Source organism: Arachis ipaensis, chromosome B03 (genome assembly GCF_000816755.2).
Source record: "Arachis ipaensis cultivar K30076 chromosome B03, Araip1.1, whole genome shotgun sequence".
In the NCBI taxonomy this organism is placed as follows: Eukaryota; Viridiplantae; Streptophyta; class Magnoliopsida; order Fabales; family Fabaceae; genus Arachis; species Arachis ipaensis.
The window spans coordinates 130,471,826-130,489,586 of record NC_029787.2 but is presented as its reverse complement, the minus strand read 5'-3'; the positions used below and the strand labels follow the sequence as shown (position 1 = coordinate 130,489,586).

Here is a 17,761-nt window from a genome sequence, read left to right as displayed (position 1 = left end):
TATATATTAAAACTGTATATTTTTTTGTATTTCTTTATTATTGAATAATAATATTGAATCATATATAAATTGCTAAATACTAAATGAATGTATTGTACAATATTTTTTACAAATTAGCTTCCAAGTTTAACATATAATTTTCATATTATCTAATCTATCCCTAAACATTATAGCATTTTAAATATACTATATAGTATAACTAATTTAACTTTATATAGTATAACTAATTTAACTTCCAGCGCATTGCACAAGTCTTAATCTAATTTAAATAAAAAACGAAGTAAAAAAGAATAGTAACTTGAATTCATTGAACAAGACCAAACTAACCCCCTCCTCCCCTTTTTCTTTTCCTCCTTTCTTTTTACATTTTATCTAACCATAATCCTTTATTGAAGTTCAAAATTTCGGTTTACACTTCCAAGGTCTAGAACTACTCAGAATATTTATAGGCTCTTTCTGCAATGCTAGCAACACTTTGAGTAAACTCTTGAGCAACTACTCATCCTATTTTAAGATCTTCAATGTTCTTATCTTTTTGAGTAACCAAATCCAAATTCACAAACATGGCAGCAGTGCATGCATTTGGCACCCTGTTGCTTGTTCTTTCCTCTCTGTTGAGCTTTGTAATTGTATCCTCTGATATCAATTTTGTACAAAATGGATTTCTAGCAGCAGGCTTGAAACTTGATGGATCTTCTTATCTGAGGCCTAATGGTATACTTACCTTGACCAACGATTCCTCAAGGATCCTTGGCCATGCATTCTATCCATCTCCTTTACCATTCAAATCTAGCAGAAACAAATCCTTTGTTGCAACCTTTAGCACTTCCTTTGTGTTCTCCATCATTCCCAAATACCCTGAACTTGGTGGGCATGGTCTTGCTTTCGTCCTAATATCGACCAGAGCACCGAAAGGTTGCCTTTTAAACCAATATTTAGGCCTCCCAAATGAGACAAGTAATCAAGAATTCTCTACCAGGTTCGTAGCTATAGAGTTTGATGGGATACAAAACCTTGAACTACAGGACATTGATGACAATCATGTGGGAATCGATATCTCCAGCCTCATCTCTGTGGTATCTGAGTCAGCAGCATACTATGGAAATGGCCAACATCTCAGCAAGAACATTCCAATTAATCTCAAGAGTGGAGAGCCCATTCAAGCATGGGTTGATTACAATGAAGAGAAGAAGTTGATGAATGTTACAATCTCTCCTTTTGGCATGCCAAAGCCATATTTCCCTCTGATATCTTTTCCTTTAGACCTATCTTTGGTGTTTAATGACTACATGTATGCAGGCTTTTCTGCATCCAATGGTTTATTGATAGCTGAGCATAATATACATGGCTGGAGCTTCACCATTGGAGGAGAAATGAAAGAGCTAAATAAATCAACTCTTCCACTCATTCGATCAAGTAGTACAAATAAAGTGGCGCATAGAAAAGCTTTGGCATTAAGCATCACTCTGGCAACTCTTTGTGCCTTGGTAATCATAGCAGCTACTATCATCCTGCGCGGATTAAGAAATAAGGACGAGATCTTAGAAGACTGGGAACTCAAATATGGAGCTTATAGATTTGGATACTCTGAGCTCTATTCAGCTACAGGAAGGTTTGGTGAGAAAAACCTTATTGGGTGTGGAGGATTTGGGAAAGTATACAGAGGAGTATTACCAACAGGACTTGAAGTAGCTGTGAAGCGAGTCGCTCCTAATTCAAGGCAGGGAATGAGAGAATTTGTTGCAGAAATAACAAGCATGGGGAATCTAAGGCATAGAAATCTGGTGCAGTTACATGGGTGGTGCAGGAAGCAGGATGAACTCCTCCTTGTTTATGACTATGTCCCAAATGGAAGCCTAGATGCGCTTTTATTTGAGAATGATCATCAAAAGAAGAAGTTACTAACTTGGGACCAGAGATACAAGATCGTTACTGGTGTTGCACAAGGGCTGCTATACCTCCATGAAGAATGTCCACTGCAGGTGGTTCACAGAGATGTAAAGCCAAGCAATGTCTTGATAGATGCAGATCTGCAACCAAGGCTTGGTGATTTTGGCTTAGCAAGGTGTCAGGAGCACGGAATCAATCCGAAGACAACACACGTAGTAGGAACACTAGGATACATTGCACCTGAACTCTCCAAGACTGGGAAAGCAACAAAAAGCACGGATGTATATGGGTATGGTGTACTCATTTTGGAAGTAGCTTGTGGAAGAAGGCCAATAGAGCCCCAGAAGACTCCCGGGGAGCTGGTATTAGTGGACTGGGTGAGTGAACTACACTGCCAAGGGGAGATCGGCAGAGCAATTGACCCAAGTTTAGATGAGTATGACAAAGATGAAGCTGATCTTGTGCTTAGGCTTGGATTGCTTTGTTGTCATCCCATACCTGATTATAGGCCTAATATGAGAAGGATTGTCCAGTTCCTTCTTAAAGAAACCACCCTTCCTCCAGTTCTTCCTGACATTTGTTGTGCCTGGGAACCTCCTAGAGCAATGAAGGAATATGAGCAAAATATTCGAGATGATTCTGACCCTTCAAGCTCTGGAGTGTTCTCATCAAACTATTTTAGTCATACAAGCTTTGACAAGTGACAAGGTGGTCACTAATATTAAAGCCACAAGATAGATGTTTTCGTAATGCATATTATAGAACCAATTTCACAAGGTTAAACATTGTAATCTTATCAAGGAAATCGGTTCCATGATTATGTAATCCATTTGTCTTCTGTTAAAGGAATTGATTCACTCTCCGCTATATGCTATGTCCATTAGACATATTTTCAGCCATCTAGTCTAAATATTTTGCAACCTAGTTTGGGGCTGAAATTATGAGTCAGAAGCATACATGTGATGATTATTCATTGAATTGAATATATACTGATCCAGCATTATATGCCTCTGTTCACACACGCACAAACAACATATAATAGCTTAATATTTGCAACTCACAAGAGGGGAAAGAAAAAATTCGCAGTGTGTTATAATCCTCTGCACAGGAATAGATCCAATTGCTTACAGATGCCATAAAGAAAAATTATTTAATTAGCTGGAGTGAAAAGGATTTTTCAAAATGATATCCATTCATCCTTAGACTACAACAAACACTAAATAAGCATTAAATAGGATGAAATGAAAAATCTCAAACCTCATAAATCTTACAACCGCATGCACATTTCACTTTAAAATGATATCCCAAAGTTCCGGCACTGGATTGACATAATCACATACTCAGATTGCTAGATGTAGAATCAACTGCTCGTGTATCATCCTGAACTTCTCTTTGAGCCTCCTGATCTGAAAAGCCAAATAAAAAAGTGGACATTGTAAACAAGAAGTATCCTTTGCTGAAAATTGTTTACCTCAAAACAAAAACCATGTCACATGAATTACGAAATACCCTTTTCAGCTCAATTTCCATATCTCTCTTCTGCTGTCCCAAGGAGTTCTGCAGATTAGTTATGTCAAAAATATTATCCAGGTCATCCTCAAAAGCAGACTCTAGGTCTTCCCGAAGAAGTGCAGGCAACTTATCCACAATGGGCATCAAAAGGAAACAGTTATACTGCAAAATATTAGGTATAGTAAGTGCAAAAAAGATAGGGAAAAATGGCGTGAAAGTGTTAAATGATTGATAGGGCCTAATTATATTCAGCCCAAGCTAATGCATTATCAATGTTTTGACTTATTTTCTTCTTGTAGTTTATTGGTTGTAATCAACCCGAACAACAAATATAAATGCTATTTTGCATGTACATGAGATTTTCAGCACATACTGCTCATCCTTTGAAAATTATAGTATTCAAGTTTTAACATGTCAAACCTTTAATTCTGTGGAAACCAAGAAATACTCTCTAATGCCATGAAATATTTGTTGCACCAAACCATAAACAATCCTTTCAGATGAAGGAGCGAGCCTGCGATTCCAAAGTGTGCTATCCAGAAGGTCAGCAAGCTTTGTTTCTGTTGTCTGAATAGAAGTGCTTGAATCAGTGCCAGAGGCCAAATGGCTGAGCTTTACATCTGGTTGTGGCCTTGTGTCTTCTTTCTCTTGTGGAATTGTTTGTGGCAAAGTAGTTGCTGTAGGATTATTATTAACATTGGAATGTTCTGTTCCACCAAATGAATCTAAGAACTGACGTAATCCAGCCCGACTCTACAGTAAACCACAAAAAGAGATGTAAAAGTAATCAGATAAACTTAGTAGCATCATAAATAAATAAATAAATAAATAATAGTAATAGTAATAGTAATAGTACTAGTAGTAGTAATAGTAATAGTAATAGTAGTAGTAGTCATCTCTAGGTTAAAGAAGTGACATCAATTAAAAGGAAGCACGCTAAAGCATCTCTCTCTGTAAAAGGCCTATAAACCAAGGATATACCTTATTGTGTATTGTGGAGGAGACATATCGTGTGGTGCTTACCAAGTCCTCCAAACATCTGCAGCAAAGCAGTGTGGATAAGGGGCATAGAAAACAGTTAACAGTTTATGAATACAAATATATAAGTTATCGTGTCCAAAAAGAAAAAAAAAAGATATATTGCAGACATGAGATGATAAATTGTATAAAAAATGATAACAAAAATTGTTTTGATGATGCTAATACAACATTTCATTCACTATGAAAAGAGAAAAGTTACCCCATTAAAAATACCATATAGAGAAGAAGGTTCCAATGCCAATCTAAGATAAATTATGCCGAATTGCCAATTGATCTTTGATGAAATAACATTGACTAATGACTAGTCTATTGTTTCATAAATTATAACTTCCCTTATATTGAATTTCCACCAAATATGCCTTAAAAAAGAAAAAGGAAAAAAGAAAAATAAAAAGAAAAAATACAAATACCCCCACCCATTCAGCATTATATATGTGAAAGTGAAACCAAAAAAGGAGCAACTTCTAATTTCCAAAACTGCAGGGAGGGGTAGGTCAATGTAATTTTTCCCTTATCTAAAATGAAGCTCTTCATTATGGAAACAAACTTTTAGTAGTTGGGGAAAAGTGATAGTTAACTTTTCATGGCACGACTTTTCAGTAGATTCTGCAAAGTTGTTGAAGGCGGAAGCAACGCGCCTGAGGAACACCTCATGGCCACTCAGGTACTCACCATCTTTCTGTAAGAAACAAAGCATAGAAAAAGAATCATTCAGAAAAATAACAAATTAACTGCACAAAGAATTGATCCATTAAAAAAAGCAGATACCTGAAGAAGATAAACAGAGATTGGAAGCAATCTCTTGAGTATGTGCAACAATCTAGAACCCAACTGTGCCAATAACAAATGATTAATAAATTAGCTATGGGACTGAAATATCAAAGGTTTAAAAGGTTTCCAGATATCTTACAAATCAAAGAACTATGGAAAGAAGGAAGTTAAAAGGAAGATATTTGTTGTTGTAGTTACCTGATGAAGGAATGGTTCAAATGTGTCACGAGCCTTTGCAACAGCAATTACACAAGCAGTCCTGATTAATCAAAATATAATTCTTTTAATATCTAACACTTAGTTTTTGGTACTATTAGAAAATGATACGTAAAACACTGAACTACCTAGAGTAGTTTGTTCCATCATGAATATCTTCAACACCACAAGCATTTACTATTTCCTCCCGAGTAATAGGGGGACACTTGATTCCTCCAACGACAAAACGAAATTCAGCCATTGCCCGATGATATTGTGCTCCGCCATAAAGGCGCATCCCAGCATTCTACATACAAGGATAACGCAGCCTGTTCAGATATTTTCTTAACAAGATTCTGGATTTTTTTAAAAAAATAGCTTGCATCCATAACATATACATAACACATATATAAAATTGGTCATATTCATTAATAGGCACACATAACTGCCATAAGTTAGATGCAATTATCAGCAAAAAGAGAATAAATGGTGTGTGTGTGTGTGTAATGGAAATAGTAAATGTGACGTGTGGTTTATTATCCTTTCCACTGAAAAAAAGCAGGACATAAGAAGGAAAAAGCAAGTTCAACTCAATTTTATAACTTACAGGTATTAGCTTGTGAGGGATCTGAACACCATCAGCACCAACAAATGCACCTCCATTTGTTCGCTCATCTTGTAATGTTTCACCTGAAACCCAAAAAAAAAAAAAGTGTCAAGCAATTTAATCAATGACCATTCACCAAGAATACTAATACATAAAAACTATAAAAGACAGCATATGTAATTTACCAAACTTATCAGGAGGTGCAACTACTGTCCCTTTAAGTAGCAACGACAACTGAATATAGAAAATATGAGTCAGGGGAAAACATTCAAGAAAGTAACCTTCAAGGTTCAAGCACTATGGATCCCAACAGCAGCCTAAAAAAATAAATAAGCTTGCATATGCAAGTCCCTATAGAATAATTGATAGACAAATAACCCTTCCCTTGATAGGAGTTCTAATGTTGCCAAACTATGAAATTCACAAAAGAAAAGAAGGAAAGAAAAGCCCCCAGGGGAGCCAAAAGAAACACCTAGCTAATCACAGCTGAATCATAAAGTAAGATTCTATTCAACTCATCTCTAGGTTAAAGAAGTGACATCAATTAAAAGGAAGCACGCTAAAGCATCTCTCTCTGTAAAAGGCCTATAAACCAAGGATATACCTTATTGTGGAGAGACCATGAGACATATCGTGTGGTGCTTACCAAGTCCTCCAAACATCTGCAGCAAAGCAGTGTGGATAAGGGGCATAGAAAACAGTTTAAAAAAAATGAATACAAATATATAAGTTATCGTGTCCAAAAAGAAAAAAAAAAGATATATTGCAGACATGAGATGATAAATTGTATAAAAAATGATAACAAAAATTGTTTTGATGATGCTAATACAACATTTCATTCACTATGAAAAGAGAAAAGTTACCCCATTAAAAATACCATATAGAGAAGAAGGTTCCAATGCCAATCTAAGATAAATTATGCCGAATTGCCAATTGATCTTTGATGAAATAACATTGACTAATGACTAGTCTATTGTTTCATAAATTATAACTTCCCTTATATTGAATTTCCACCAAATATGCCTTAAAAAAGAAAAAGGAAAAAAGAAAAATAAAAAGAAAAAATACAAATACCCCCACCCATTCAGCATTATATATGTGAAAGTGAAACCAAAAAAGGAGCAACTTCTAATTTCCAAAACTGCAGGGAGGGGTAGGTCAATGTAATTTTTCCCTTATCTAAAATGAAGCTCTTCATTATGGAAACAAACTTTTAGTAGTTGGGGAAAAGTGATAGTTAACTTTTCATGGCACGACTTTTCAGTAGATTCTGCAAAGTTGTTGAAGGCGGAAGCAACGCGCCTGAGGAACACCTCATGGCCACTCAGGTACTCACCATCTTTCTGTAAGAAACAAAGCATAGAAAAAGAATCATTCAGAAAAATAACAAATTAACTGCACAAAGAATTGATCCATTAAAAAAAGCAGATACCTGAAGAAGATAAACAGAGATTGGAAGCAATCTCTTGAGTATGTGCAACAATCTAGAACCCAACTGTGCCAATAACAAATGATTAATAAATTAGCTATGGGACTGAAATATCAAAGGTTTAAAAGGTTTCCAGATATCTTACAAATCAAAGAACTATGGAAAGAAGGAAGTTAAAAGGAAGATATTTGTTGTTGTAGTTACCTGATGAAGGAATGGTTCAAATGTGTCACGAGCCTTTGCAACAGCAATTACACAAGCAGTCCTGATTAATCAAAATATAATTCTTTTAATATCTAACACTTAGTTTTTGGTACTATTAGAAAATGATACGTAAAACACTGAACTACCTAGAGTAGTTTGTTCCATCATGAATATCTTCAACACCACAAGCATTTACTATTTCCTCCCGAGTAATAGGGGGACACTTGATTCCTCCAACGACAAAACGAAATTCAGCCATTGCCCGATGATATTGTGCTCCGCCATAAAGGCGCATCCCAGCATTCTACATACAAGGATAACGCAGCCTGTTCAGATATTTTCTTAACAAGATTCTGGATTTTTTTAAAAAAATAGCTTGCATCCATAACATATACATAACACATATATAAAATTGGTCATATTCATTAATAGGCACACATAACTGCCATAAGTTAGATGCAATTATCAGCAAAAAGAGAATAAATGGTGTGTGTGTGTGTGTAATGGAAATAGTAAATGTGACGTGTGGTTTATTATCCTTTCCACTGAAAAAAAGCAGGACATAAGAAGGAAAAAGCAAGTTCAACTCAATTTTATAACTTACAGGTATTAGCTTGTGAGGGATCTGAACACCATCAGCACCAACAAATGCACCTCCATTTGTTCGCTCATCTTGTAATGTTTCACCTGAAACCCAAAAAAAAAAAAAGTGTCAAGCAATTTAATCAATGACCATTCACCAAGAATACTAATACATAAAAACTATAAAAGACAGCATATGTAATTTACCAAACTTATCAGGAGGTGCAACTACTGTCCCTTTAAGTAGCAACGACAACTGAATATAGAAAATATGAGTCAGGGGAAAACATTCAAGAAAGTAACCTTCAAGGTTCAAGCACTATGGATCCCAACAGCAGCCTAAAAAAATAAATAAGCTTGCATATGCAAGTCCCTATAGAATAATTGATAGACAAATAACCCTTCCCTTGATAGGAGTTCTAATGTTGCCAAACTATGAAATTCACAAAAGAAAAGAAGGAAAGATAGAAAGAAGAAATTGACGATTCATAAAATAAAAACCTTGGTCAAGAATAGATCATTAAAAGTTCTTCCTTTCTCCTTCAGTTTTACTTCATCAAGTGAGCTGCATATAATTGGAGATTTTGAAGAAAGAATAACATAAGTGATGACAAGAAGATACACATAGATAACAGTAAAATCTTAAGCAAGAAAAAAATTTCATCCTTGCCCCGTCCTTTGAAGATCAGGAACGAAAGATTTTTTTCATTTTCAATACAGACCTCAGTTCTTGATTTATATCGCTCAATTTCCTTGTTGCACTTCGGTACTCCTTCTCAAGAAGTGGAATGATCAATGGAACATTATTTATATACCTAGGAAATCATCCTTAAGGAATTAAACATAGAATAATAAAAGATCTATGGATTTATAAACATTATGTAGAAAAACTGAAAATAAAAAAATTCAAAATTTATACAAACCTCTGTTTTAGCATCTCTTCCAAAAACAACCTAAGTTTGCTCACACCTATCCTATTTCTTTCTTGCTTTGATAATGACCTTCCCAATTTCTCCTCCAAAGATGAAACATCCTCTATCTCTCTAAAGCATACAGCCTGCAATTACAAGTACACTTAAATAGATCAAGGAAAGGCAACTATGGGTATTTCATGCTCCACGATGAAAAGAAACAGATAGAATTCAGCTAGCGTACAACATACTTGAGTACTTGACAACAAGAATATAAAATAGATAATAATTAAGAAACTTAAAGGTCACAAAGCAAGAAACCTAAAAAGTCACACTGAAAATATAAAAATATTCCGTGCACCGAATTGATTAAATATCAAGCTTTCAATCTTAAAGAGAAAAGAGAGGCAATTAATTAATATAAAGGCTTAACCTGTTTGAATTCATCATTGGACCTGTATACAGAATCACTTCCAGAACCAACTCTTCCAGAAGGCACAGACGTGAAGAAGGGAGAGTCACCCAGAATGCAGCCATCGAGGGTACATGCAGGTGGTGAAAGGAAAACTTCAACATCGGACGGGCGGGCAAATTGAGGTATCCTAGTATCTAGCTTAGTTGAGACAATTACAGTCCTTGACAGCTCAGGATCAATCTATAAACAAACGAAAATGTTTATTGAAGCTGTGATTTATATATAGCATTCTTTTTGTGCTCCAAATCCCAGCAGATTAGCTAGAGAAGTGTTCTTTAATCTTTATATCCTCAAAAATGTTCACCCCAATGCAATCTGATTTTTTTTTTTTTTTGTTTCTTGGTCTCTTTATATTACTTCTTCTTACAATCTATAGATATGGCATGAAAGATTGAAAGCATTCAGCAATGACACCAACTTCAACTACCAGATACTCAGCAATTTTATGGAAATTAATCAAGACAAGATACCTGCATCACAAGGCGCCTTGTAGTAGCATTGCTCCAGTCACTACAATCTTCAAGGCACAATATAATAAACTCCTTGTGCTGCATTTTGGCTCGCACCAGAGACTCCACGGCACGCGCATGGGCCTGTTGGTCAAGCAGAGCACAAAAAGTCCACTATGAGCAAAAACAAAGTCAATGTCCATGGGGAAACTCAAAAGCTTACCTGCAATGCCCTATTTTTTCGACCAGGAGCAGGAGCAATGAGTCCAGGAGTGTCAATGATGGTAAGGTTGGGGCAATACTTATACTCCACTCTAATTATTATCTCCTTAGCAGAGAATTGGCAAGAATCACGCTCCAACCTCTCATTCTCAGCTTCAATATAAGCCTACAAGTACAACAAAACTTTCTCTACATGAACGGTTCTGCATTCTCTATATCTCAACCTAGAAGGATTGAACAGATAAAAAAGGCAAACTTTGAGGCCATTAAAGAAAAGTGCAAGAAAGAAGATGAACCTGAATTTCGGGAAGGGACTTGTGGTGAGAAAGAGAAGGGTCGGAGTCAGAGACGAGAAAGCAGGAAGGGGAATGGGAATTGGGGTCGTACTTCATGTGGAGGGTGATGGGGCGGCGGGTCTTGGTGCCGCCGCCGACATGGTTGAACTGGAAGCCCATGAGGGCCTCGACGAGTGCGCTCTTGCCGTCGGACTGGTGGCCGACGACGAGGACGGCGGGGGCGTCGAAGGGAGTGTGGAGGTCCTGGGCGAGTGCGTGCAGCTCGTTGTAAGCTTCGTAGAGACGCCACTGGCACTGGTCCTCGCCGCCATCGTCGTCATCAACGTGATGCTGGTTCTGTCTTGTTCCCTCCATGTCACTGTGAACTCCTTCTAAAGATGAAGCTGCCCCCAACTGCACTTACCAATCGCTAATTTAGGATTTCTAGTTTAGCGCCTTTTTTTTTTCATTTAAGAAATTTATATATTTATCCTATGGTGGAGATTTACCAATTGATATGCTCCTTTTTTTCGGGATAGTCAATTTCGTCGTTTGGACTTTGCTGCCACCAATACCTTATAATTAAAATCGAATTTAAATTTTTTAAATTTTAAATTTTACCTTAAAAAGGTTTTAAAGGTGAGACCAAAAAAAATTTAAAAAAATTATTTAAAAATATTCTCTAAGGCGAAAATTCAAAAAGTAAAGAATACAAATCCATTAAAATCATATTAATTTATTTATGAGTAGGAGTGACAACTTTGTTTTATCCTTCCCGTACTTCCAAGACCAAGCCCTTCAACCAGAGAAGAAAGGACAACACAAAAGGAAAAGTTCCCTTCAATTATAGACTGTGGTCTGTGGTATGATCGGCTCCTTAAGTTTTTTGTTTTTTCCAAGATGAATTAGACAGTTTTCACTTTTCAGTTCTAAGTATTATATCATCACAAATTCACATATACTAGTACTACACACTTATAATATTTAAAGATTCACATTCACTATTTGATTTTAGCGAAATGTCGAACTCGGATGTAGAACCTGATGAGACATCAAGATTTGGACTAAGCTAAAAGCATAAGGTGCGGCTCCTTCATTTTTTGTTATATTGCATATGGATGGCTACAATAGATCTAAACATGATAAAGATACCAAAAAAGACAGCTAACAAATTCATTTTCTGTCCAAATATAATTATCTCTGATAATTGTAAATGTACAAGATTCTTAAGGCGGAGTTAAGGCCCTATCCTTCAACAAACACTCTGCAGCTCTCCTCCCAGAGACCAAAGCGCCATCAAACGTGGCAGACGTCAAATAGTCACCGCAAACATACAAACCGGACTCAATTCTCGGGTTCTTACTAAGATCCGTGGGCGGGCACTGATTGGGTTGGGCAAAACCGACCCGGTAAGTCCTCAAGTACTTCCACTCACGAACCACTCTCTCTCCAAACCAACCCGAGAGCTCTTGGACCACCTTATTCGCTAGTTCATCATCAGTCTCACCCTCAAATAGCCCAATCAGAGATACTGAAATCAGAGCCTTATCGGGTGGTCCATATGATGGAGCCACGTTGGTCGCAAAGAACATGTTATTCACAATCCCCTTACCCGACCCATTCAGAAACAGAACCGGATCACTAACCGGTATCTCATCCGAGTTCGCACTAAAATAAATACAGACCGTGCTACGGGCCGGTTTTTTCGAAACCGGACCGTTCCTTCCCGCCAATAACTGAGCCGCTACCGGTTCTTCAACCGCCACGATAACACCAAGCTCGCTAGTCAAAACCTCGCCGCTCTGCAACCTCACGCTAGGCAATTCGACGCCGTCGATTTCGACAGAAACGGCCTTCGAGTTCAGGAGGACTGAGCCGGACGGCAACCTGGCTGCTAGCTGCTCCGGAATCGCCGATATGCCGTTCGCAGGGATAGTGTTGTCCCCGAGGGCAAGGCACTTGAAGATGAAGTCAAACAAGCGCGACGTCGTTTGGAGCTCTCTATCAAAGAAGATTCCACCGAAGAAGGGGCGGAAGAATCGCCCGATAATTGAATCGGAAAATCCAAGCTTCTTCAGAAGTTCGATGGTGGGAACCTCCTCTGCGGATAGAATATCTTCATCAGATCTGGTGAGGACTCCAATTCGAGTGGATCCAATGAGGAGCTTATCGACGAGGGATCCGATTGGGTTGGCGAGGGACCTGGCGGAGTCCAAGAAGTGGCGGAGGGGGTCGGCGACGGTGTGAAACTGACCATCATAGAAGATACGGGCGCCGGAGTAGAACTTTTGGAGGTTGAGAGATTGATAGTCCAGTAGCTTCTGGGCTTCGGGGTAGGCGGTAATGAAGATTTGGAAGCCACGATCTAGGCGGAAGCCGTCGACAATGTCGGTGCGAACGCGGCCGCCGATGGCGTCGGAAGCTTCGAGGAGGAGGAAGGGGATGTTTTTGGAGTTGAGGTGGGTGGCAGCAGCGAGCCCGGCGAGTCCAGCGCCAATGACAATGACTCCGGTTTTGGGGAGGGACGGCGGTGATGGGGAGGAAGTGATGGGAGAGAGCTGTGAAGAGGATTGTGGAGTAAATCTGATTCGTTTGGGATAAAAAGAGAGGGAGATGAAGGGATTGGAGCAAGGGAGGGAGAGGGGGAGGGTGATGATAGTCATCGGCGTTGGATAAGGTTTTTCTTTGCTTCTTTCTGTTCTTGTGATGGTGATGCAGCCATGTATATTTTACGTGGACCAGGGCTTACTACCAATTCCAGACAATGACTAGAGATCATAGTATCTATCACTTCGGGCAAACCTAAACTTTTGTCACAATTTACAGATACAGATATCACTTCTAATATTTGGGAATACCATAAAAATCCCATCTCACAATCACCTCCATCAACTGATCAACCTTTTATCTTCCTGATATGGGTTTTCTTGGATGCAAAGCATTAATATACAGTGACAAGAAATACATTCCATCAAACAACAAATTTTATTACCTGGCTACCACCACCAAATCCAAAAGTGAATAATGAATATCATCTCAGTATCTATAACAATCATATAATGATGCCACATGCTATACTAGGAGTCGCAATTGAAACTTCCCTTAATTTTGGTCTACTTACAATAAGATGGGAGAATTATTAATTCTGTCAAGGAAACAAGGGAAGAAGTACTCACTCAATTAAACTAGACCATGCGATCAATCCTATCAGGGGATCATTAACAGTCACCACAGTTTAACAAATCAATGCAGCCGACCAAAAATTGTATTGGTTTAGAACTGGGAAAAAAGGGGGAAAATTGTCAAAAGAAGTAGAAAAATATGGTATTAAAGTTGTGTATCTAAGGAGGCGGTGCAGAAGTATCTTTAATCGGAGAGGAGGCATTTTATCAATTAATTCCCTTTTTGCAAAGTTCCACAAACACCGGCAGTCTCCGTTTAGCAGCATGGCCATAGAGAACACTAGAAATATATGAATCAACTTCTTCCTTTGATGCAGCTATATCAGAACCAAGGAAAACAATCATGCCATCATCCAGAGGTGACCAGTCACTCAAAGTGTTCGGGTAGGCATGGGCAAGGGTTCGGGGAGGCTCAGGTTTGACTGGTGAAGCTGGTTGGGATGTTGTGCCTAAACATTCAGCTGCTGCATTGTGATGTTGAACAGTCCGGCTATTTGAGCCATATGCGTCTGATCCTGCACTCAAAGAAGACTTGCCAGCCTGTGCCTGCAAAATCCAATAAGTAATTGCGAATTAGGTGTTTACAAGGGACATGGTGACATACATCTTCCGAATTTTGATTATTTACCTCGAGTTTGGCCTTCATGGAGAGACGAGTTTGATGAACCTCTTCTTTTTCATATCCAGACTGCAAAATTGTTGCATCAAGTGATTAAACATCAAATACAGGCAATTAATTTTCACTGACACTTAATCAGAAAGGCGTTCTATTCCCCCTGTCAGCAGAGGGGCATATGCTGGAAGTCGACAATAAAGTGCAGTTAGTTAGATGCCCTTTACCTTTCTTATATCACGACCTATTGAATTTGGGTAAAGTGGTGGTTTACGATGATGGTACTTGGGCATCATTGTTTGGGATTGAAATGTAATTATGTAATTATGTTGTATCAAAAAATTGAGATGCAATACAGAGAGCAAATTGATAGAAGCCGGTGCCAAACTCTTCGGGATAAATGTAGCAGATTCCTCAGGTAGAACTTATTCCTGAAGGACGACAGAATTTAAGGGGAAGTAGGATTTTGACATTTGTGCTAGTAAGAACAACACAATCAAATATTACTGGTTAACCAAAACACATATCCAACAACAGCAACAACAAAAGATTTTGACTCTACCCGTTTGACAATCCCCACATCAAGAAAATAATCCAACAAATAGAAACCTACAGGGTTTGCATAATTTCAGATTCGGTAACTCAATAGAAGTTATGATAAATCCAACACATTTTTGTAAAAAACGCCAATCACCCATCCTATAACTGAAATTACAGTTTCTTTAAACTCTTGCCTCATCTCCGCAAGAATATTCAAGAAATTATTAAATTTTCAAGGCAGCTATGATAGTACGGGATTGCAAACTGGTTTAGAAGTTTCTGGATTCTCAGCCAAGTAACAGGTAAAGTTACCCTAAGATTAAGAACTTCCCATTTATACCCATCACAACCAAGACGCAAACTCTTCACATGATCGAATTATATACAAAATTGGAGCAACTAACATACCTCGCAATCTTGAGAGGAACCAAATCACCTTGTATAACTTTTTAACACCGCTGAAACTCTTTATTTTGAACCAAGCTCATAAAAGACTTGCCCAATAAGTCAAAGAACTATTGTCAACCAGGACTTCCAAGTTCCTAGGTATAGATAGAATTTTCTTTTTGAGTCTAACCGAGTTCTACACTTGTTAGAATATTACTATCAAGCCATCCATCCATACGTAAAACCATAGGGAACGTGCAAATCAAATTCCTCATCTGTATGTGATAACTTTTGTTGTAGTCTTTTACTAGTTTTAGGCGTTTCTCCTTCGCAAACCACATGCATTAATAGCACTCACCGCTAAGCCTACCCTATATTTAATTTTGCAGAACACTAGCTTTTTATTAGCCTAACAAAACCATATAATATCATATTAGAGACCAAATACTAATAATAAATATATATAATAACAATCCAGGTCAAGATTTCAAAATTTTTATCTTTGAAGGAGCAAAACCAAAATAGACTGAATTACAAGGACTAAATTAAAATACACGATTGGAAAATGCAAGAGCTAAAGGCCAAATTTTCAATAGTACTCCAAAACCTAAACAAATTATGGATACTGAAAAAAAATGAATATTAGTCTCAGAAAATATCGTATAACCATTAATTTGTATAATTATGGCGCGAACCAACCTGGCTTTTGGCGTTACTGCGGCAGTTTCCTGATTCATCCCATGCTTTGTAACCCTCCGTTTTGAATGCGTTCTTCACCCACGGCGACGGTGAAGATGACGATGAGGAAGAGGAACCGCGCCCAGACGAAGATGAAGATCTTCCGCTTTTACCTCCCGACGTTGACCTAACGAGGATATCATCCATCACAAGAACTTCCTCGTCCACCTTCACAGGCGTTCTATACATCGGAGCGATCTCCAGGTTCTCCACTGAAGAAAGCGGCGAGAGCGACAACCTACTGCGTGGACCGTAACTGCTACTCCCCGAACTTTTTGAGGACTTGTACTTGCCGGAGCCGTACGTCGGAGAAGTGAAGGCATCGCCGCGAGTCACGGACTTGCCGGAGGGAGATCCGGCGAATAAGTATCGCGCAAGCGGCGAGCCGACATCGATGTTCTCGGCGAACGGTTGGACTTGGAGCCTTGGGCTCATCGTCAGAGATTGGAGGTAGCGTCCTCTCTGATCGTCCATCTCCTTCTGCAGCGGCGAAAGGTTTTCGTTTGAAGCCTTCACCTTCGAAGCCTTCATCTTGCCGCCGCTTCGCGCGCTTTCCATCGCTATTAATTCAAACTCGAAAAATCACGAAATCATTTCGATTCCTGCATTTGAACAACGAAAAATCACGAAATAGCAAAATCTGATTCAATTTTCCTCCTACGAAAATTCAACTCTCGTTTGGTTTTGCAGCAAATTAACTATTGATTATTTTCCCCCGGGAAATTGCCGGAAAGAAAAGAGAATCGAAGAAGGAGAATTGGAAAACAGAGAATCGGATAAAAAGGTTACATGCATAGTAAAGCGAGAAACCGTGGTGTTCTTCAGCAGAGAGAAAAAAAATGGAGTGCAGCGTAGAGGATGACAAAAAAGTTGTTGCCTTTCTGAGTTGGAGAACTCTGTTATCAGAGAAACCTCTAATTTATAGCTGCAAGGCTGCAACTGGGTTAGTTTCACAGGCTCACAGCTGTACTTTTAAGTGTCAAGGAAATAAGGTTAACTTACGAACAAATAAAAAGAACACTGGAGACTCGGGAACACAATAATTTAACTGCAGCAAATGCAGAGAATGATTCTGTTTGTGGCAGTGGATTTATGTGATTGGTTTTACAATGCCACCTTACATCGACGAATGAAAGCTAAAGTACAGATGAAGCGCTACAAAATAATAGCCTAATGGCTAACAATAATCAACACCCGAACTATACACCCCTTATTCAACAAGCAGCACAAACTTTATACACAATTCCATGATGGAAACCAACCCTACACCCTAAAATTTTCTACAACTTGCCTAGTCACCAGATCTCCCCCTTTATCTCAGATTCCATCAAGTGCGTTCTTGAGATTCCCTCCAAAATACAGCATGAGGTCTCCACCGTGGACCCTTCCCTCTGGCAGTTCAAAGCCTTTCCGCACGCCACTGCTACCGGCAGCAAAACCGTGGCTGTTTCTATCCTGCTCTGGCTTCTTGGAAGTAGTAAAAAGGTTTGGATAAGATGGTGATTTCATTGAAAGTGGAACTAGCACCTCCTTGGGTATGAGTTGCTGCCTTTTCGCTGGTGTTTCCATAGAATCATAGGAATCAGAGACAACGCTGACCCCTGAAGAAGAATTATTGTTATCAAAGCTGCTACAGACAGTGGAAGCAGAAGGAACAAGACCACGGAAAATTCCCGGAGCAATGAGACTTCCCTTGTTAGTTTCACGCTCTTGGACCAAGCTGCTGTGTGCAGCACAA

At 38.6% G+C, this 17,761-nt stretch overlaps 5 protein-coding genes across 5 annotated transcripts in view; 1 reads left to right on the top strand and 4 right to left on the bottom strand.

Annotated features, from left to right (window-relative positions):
* Positions 244–2,780, top strand: LOC107633878 (L-type lectin-domain containing receptor kinase S.4-like). The gene has a single exon (XM_021119881.1). The coding sequence runs from the start codon at positions 564–566 to the stop codon at positions 2,592–2,594; it is 2,031 nt and encodes a 676-aa protein (XP_020975540.1). The 5' UTR covers positions 244–563; the 3' UTR covers positions 2,595–2,780.
* LOC107631612 (dynamin-like protein ARC5) lies at positions 2,910–11,044 on the bottom strand. The gene is made up of 17 exons (XM_016335102.2): positions 10,585–11,044; positions 10,290–10,454; positions 10,088–10,210; positions 9,576–9,797; positions 9,155–9,288; positions 8,954–9,046; positions 8,733–8,796; positions 8,439–8,487; positions 8,254–8,336; positions 7,796–7,953; positions 7,650–7,710; positions 7,449–7,511; positions 7,259–7,359; positions 6,621–6,678; positions 3,823–4,155; positions 3,400–3,564; positions 2,910–3,296 (listed from the first exon to the last, which is right to left on the bottom strand). The coding sequence occupies exons 1-17, from the start codon at positions 10,936–10,938 to the stop codon at positions 3,231–3,233; spliced, it is 2,292 nt and encodes a 763-aa protein (XP_016190588.1). The 5' UTR covers positions 10,939–11,044; the 3' UTR covers positions 2,910–3,230.
* LOC107634735 (phytoene dehydrogenase, chloroplastic/chromoplastic) lies at positions 11,629–13,363 on the bottom strand. The gene has a single exon (XM_016338157.2). The coding sequence runs from the start codon at positions 13,224–13,226 to the stop codon at positions 11,790–11,792; it is 1,437 nt and encodes a 478-aa protein (XP_016193643.1). The 5' UTR covers positions 13,227–13,363; the 3' UTR covers positions 11,629–11,789.
* LOC107631615 lies at positions 13,642–16,965 on the bottom strand. The gene is made up of 4 exons (XM_016335104.2): positions 16,813–16,965; positions 15,985–16,625; positions 14,374–14,433; positions 13,642–14,291 (listed from the first exon to the last, which is right to left on the bottom strand). Exons 2-4 carry the CDS (start codon positions 16,579–16,581, stop codon positions 13,953–13,955), a joined length of 996 nt encoding a protein of 331 aa, XP_016190590.1. The 5' UTR covers positions 16,582–16,625; positions 16,813–16,965; the 3' UTR covers positions 13,642–13,952.
* Positions 17,049–17,761, bottom strand: part of LOC107631614 — a gene marked incomplete at its 5' end in the record, with an annotated part of 4,472 nt that continues 3,759 nt past the window's right edge. Inside the window, 1 exon segment of the mRNA XM_016335103.2 lies at positions 17,049–17,761. Coding sequence (XP_016190589.1) covers positions 17,341–17,761 — 421 coding nt within the window.

Excerpts from the sequence above, each read along its gene's own strand:
- LOC107634735 (XM_016338157.2), bottom strand. The coding sequence starts at position 13,226 with ATGACTATCATCACCCTCCCCCTCTCCCTCCCTTGCTCCAATCCCTTC.
- LOC107633878 (XM_021119881.1), top strand. The coding sequence starts at position 564 with ATGGCAGCAGTGCATGCATTTGGCACCCTGTTGCTTGTTCTTTCCTCT.
- LOC107631612 (XM_016335102.2), bottom strand. The coding sequence starts at position 10,938 with ATGGAGGGAACAAGACAGAACCAGCATCACGTTGATGACGACGATGGC. Across the intron at positions 9,047-9,154 it reads GAAGAGATGCTAAAACAGAG|GTATATAAATAATGTTCCAT; the intron begins GTTTGTATAAAT and ends ATGATTTCCTAG. Across the intron at positions 3,565-3,822 it reads TGGTTTCCACAGAATTAAAG|TATAACTGTTTCCTTTTGAT; the intron begins GTTTGACATGTT and ends AATATTTTGCAG.
- LOC107631615 (XM_016335104.2), bottom strand. The coding sequence starts at position 16,581 with ATGGAAAGCGCGCGAAGCGGCGGCAAGATGAAGGCTTCGAAGGTGAAG. Across the intron at positions 14,434-15,984 it reads GCAGTAACGCCAAAAGCCAG|TCTGGATATGAAAAAGAAGA; the intron begins GTTGGTTCGCGC and ends ACAATTTTGCAG. Across the intron at positions 14,292-14,373 it reads CCATGAAGGCCAAACTCGAG|GCACAGGCTGGCAAGTCTTC; the intron begins GTAAATAATCAA and ends TGGATTTTGCAG.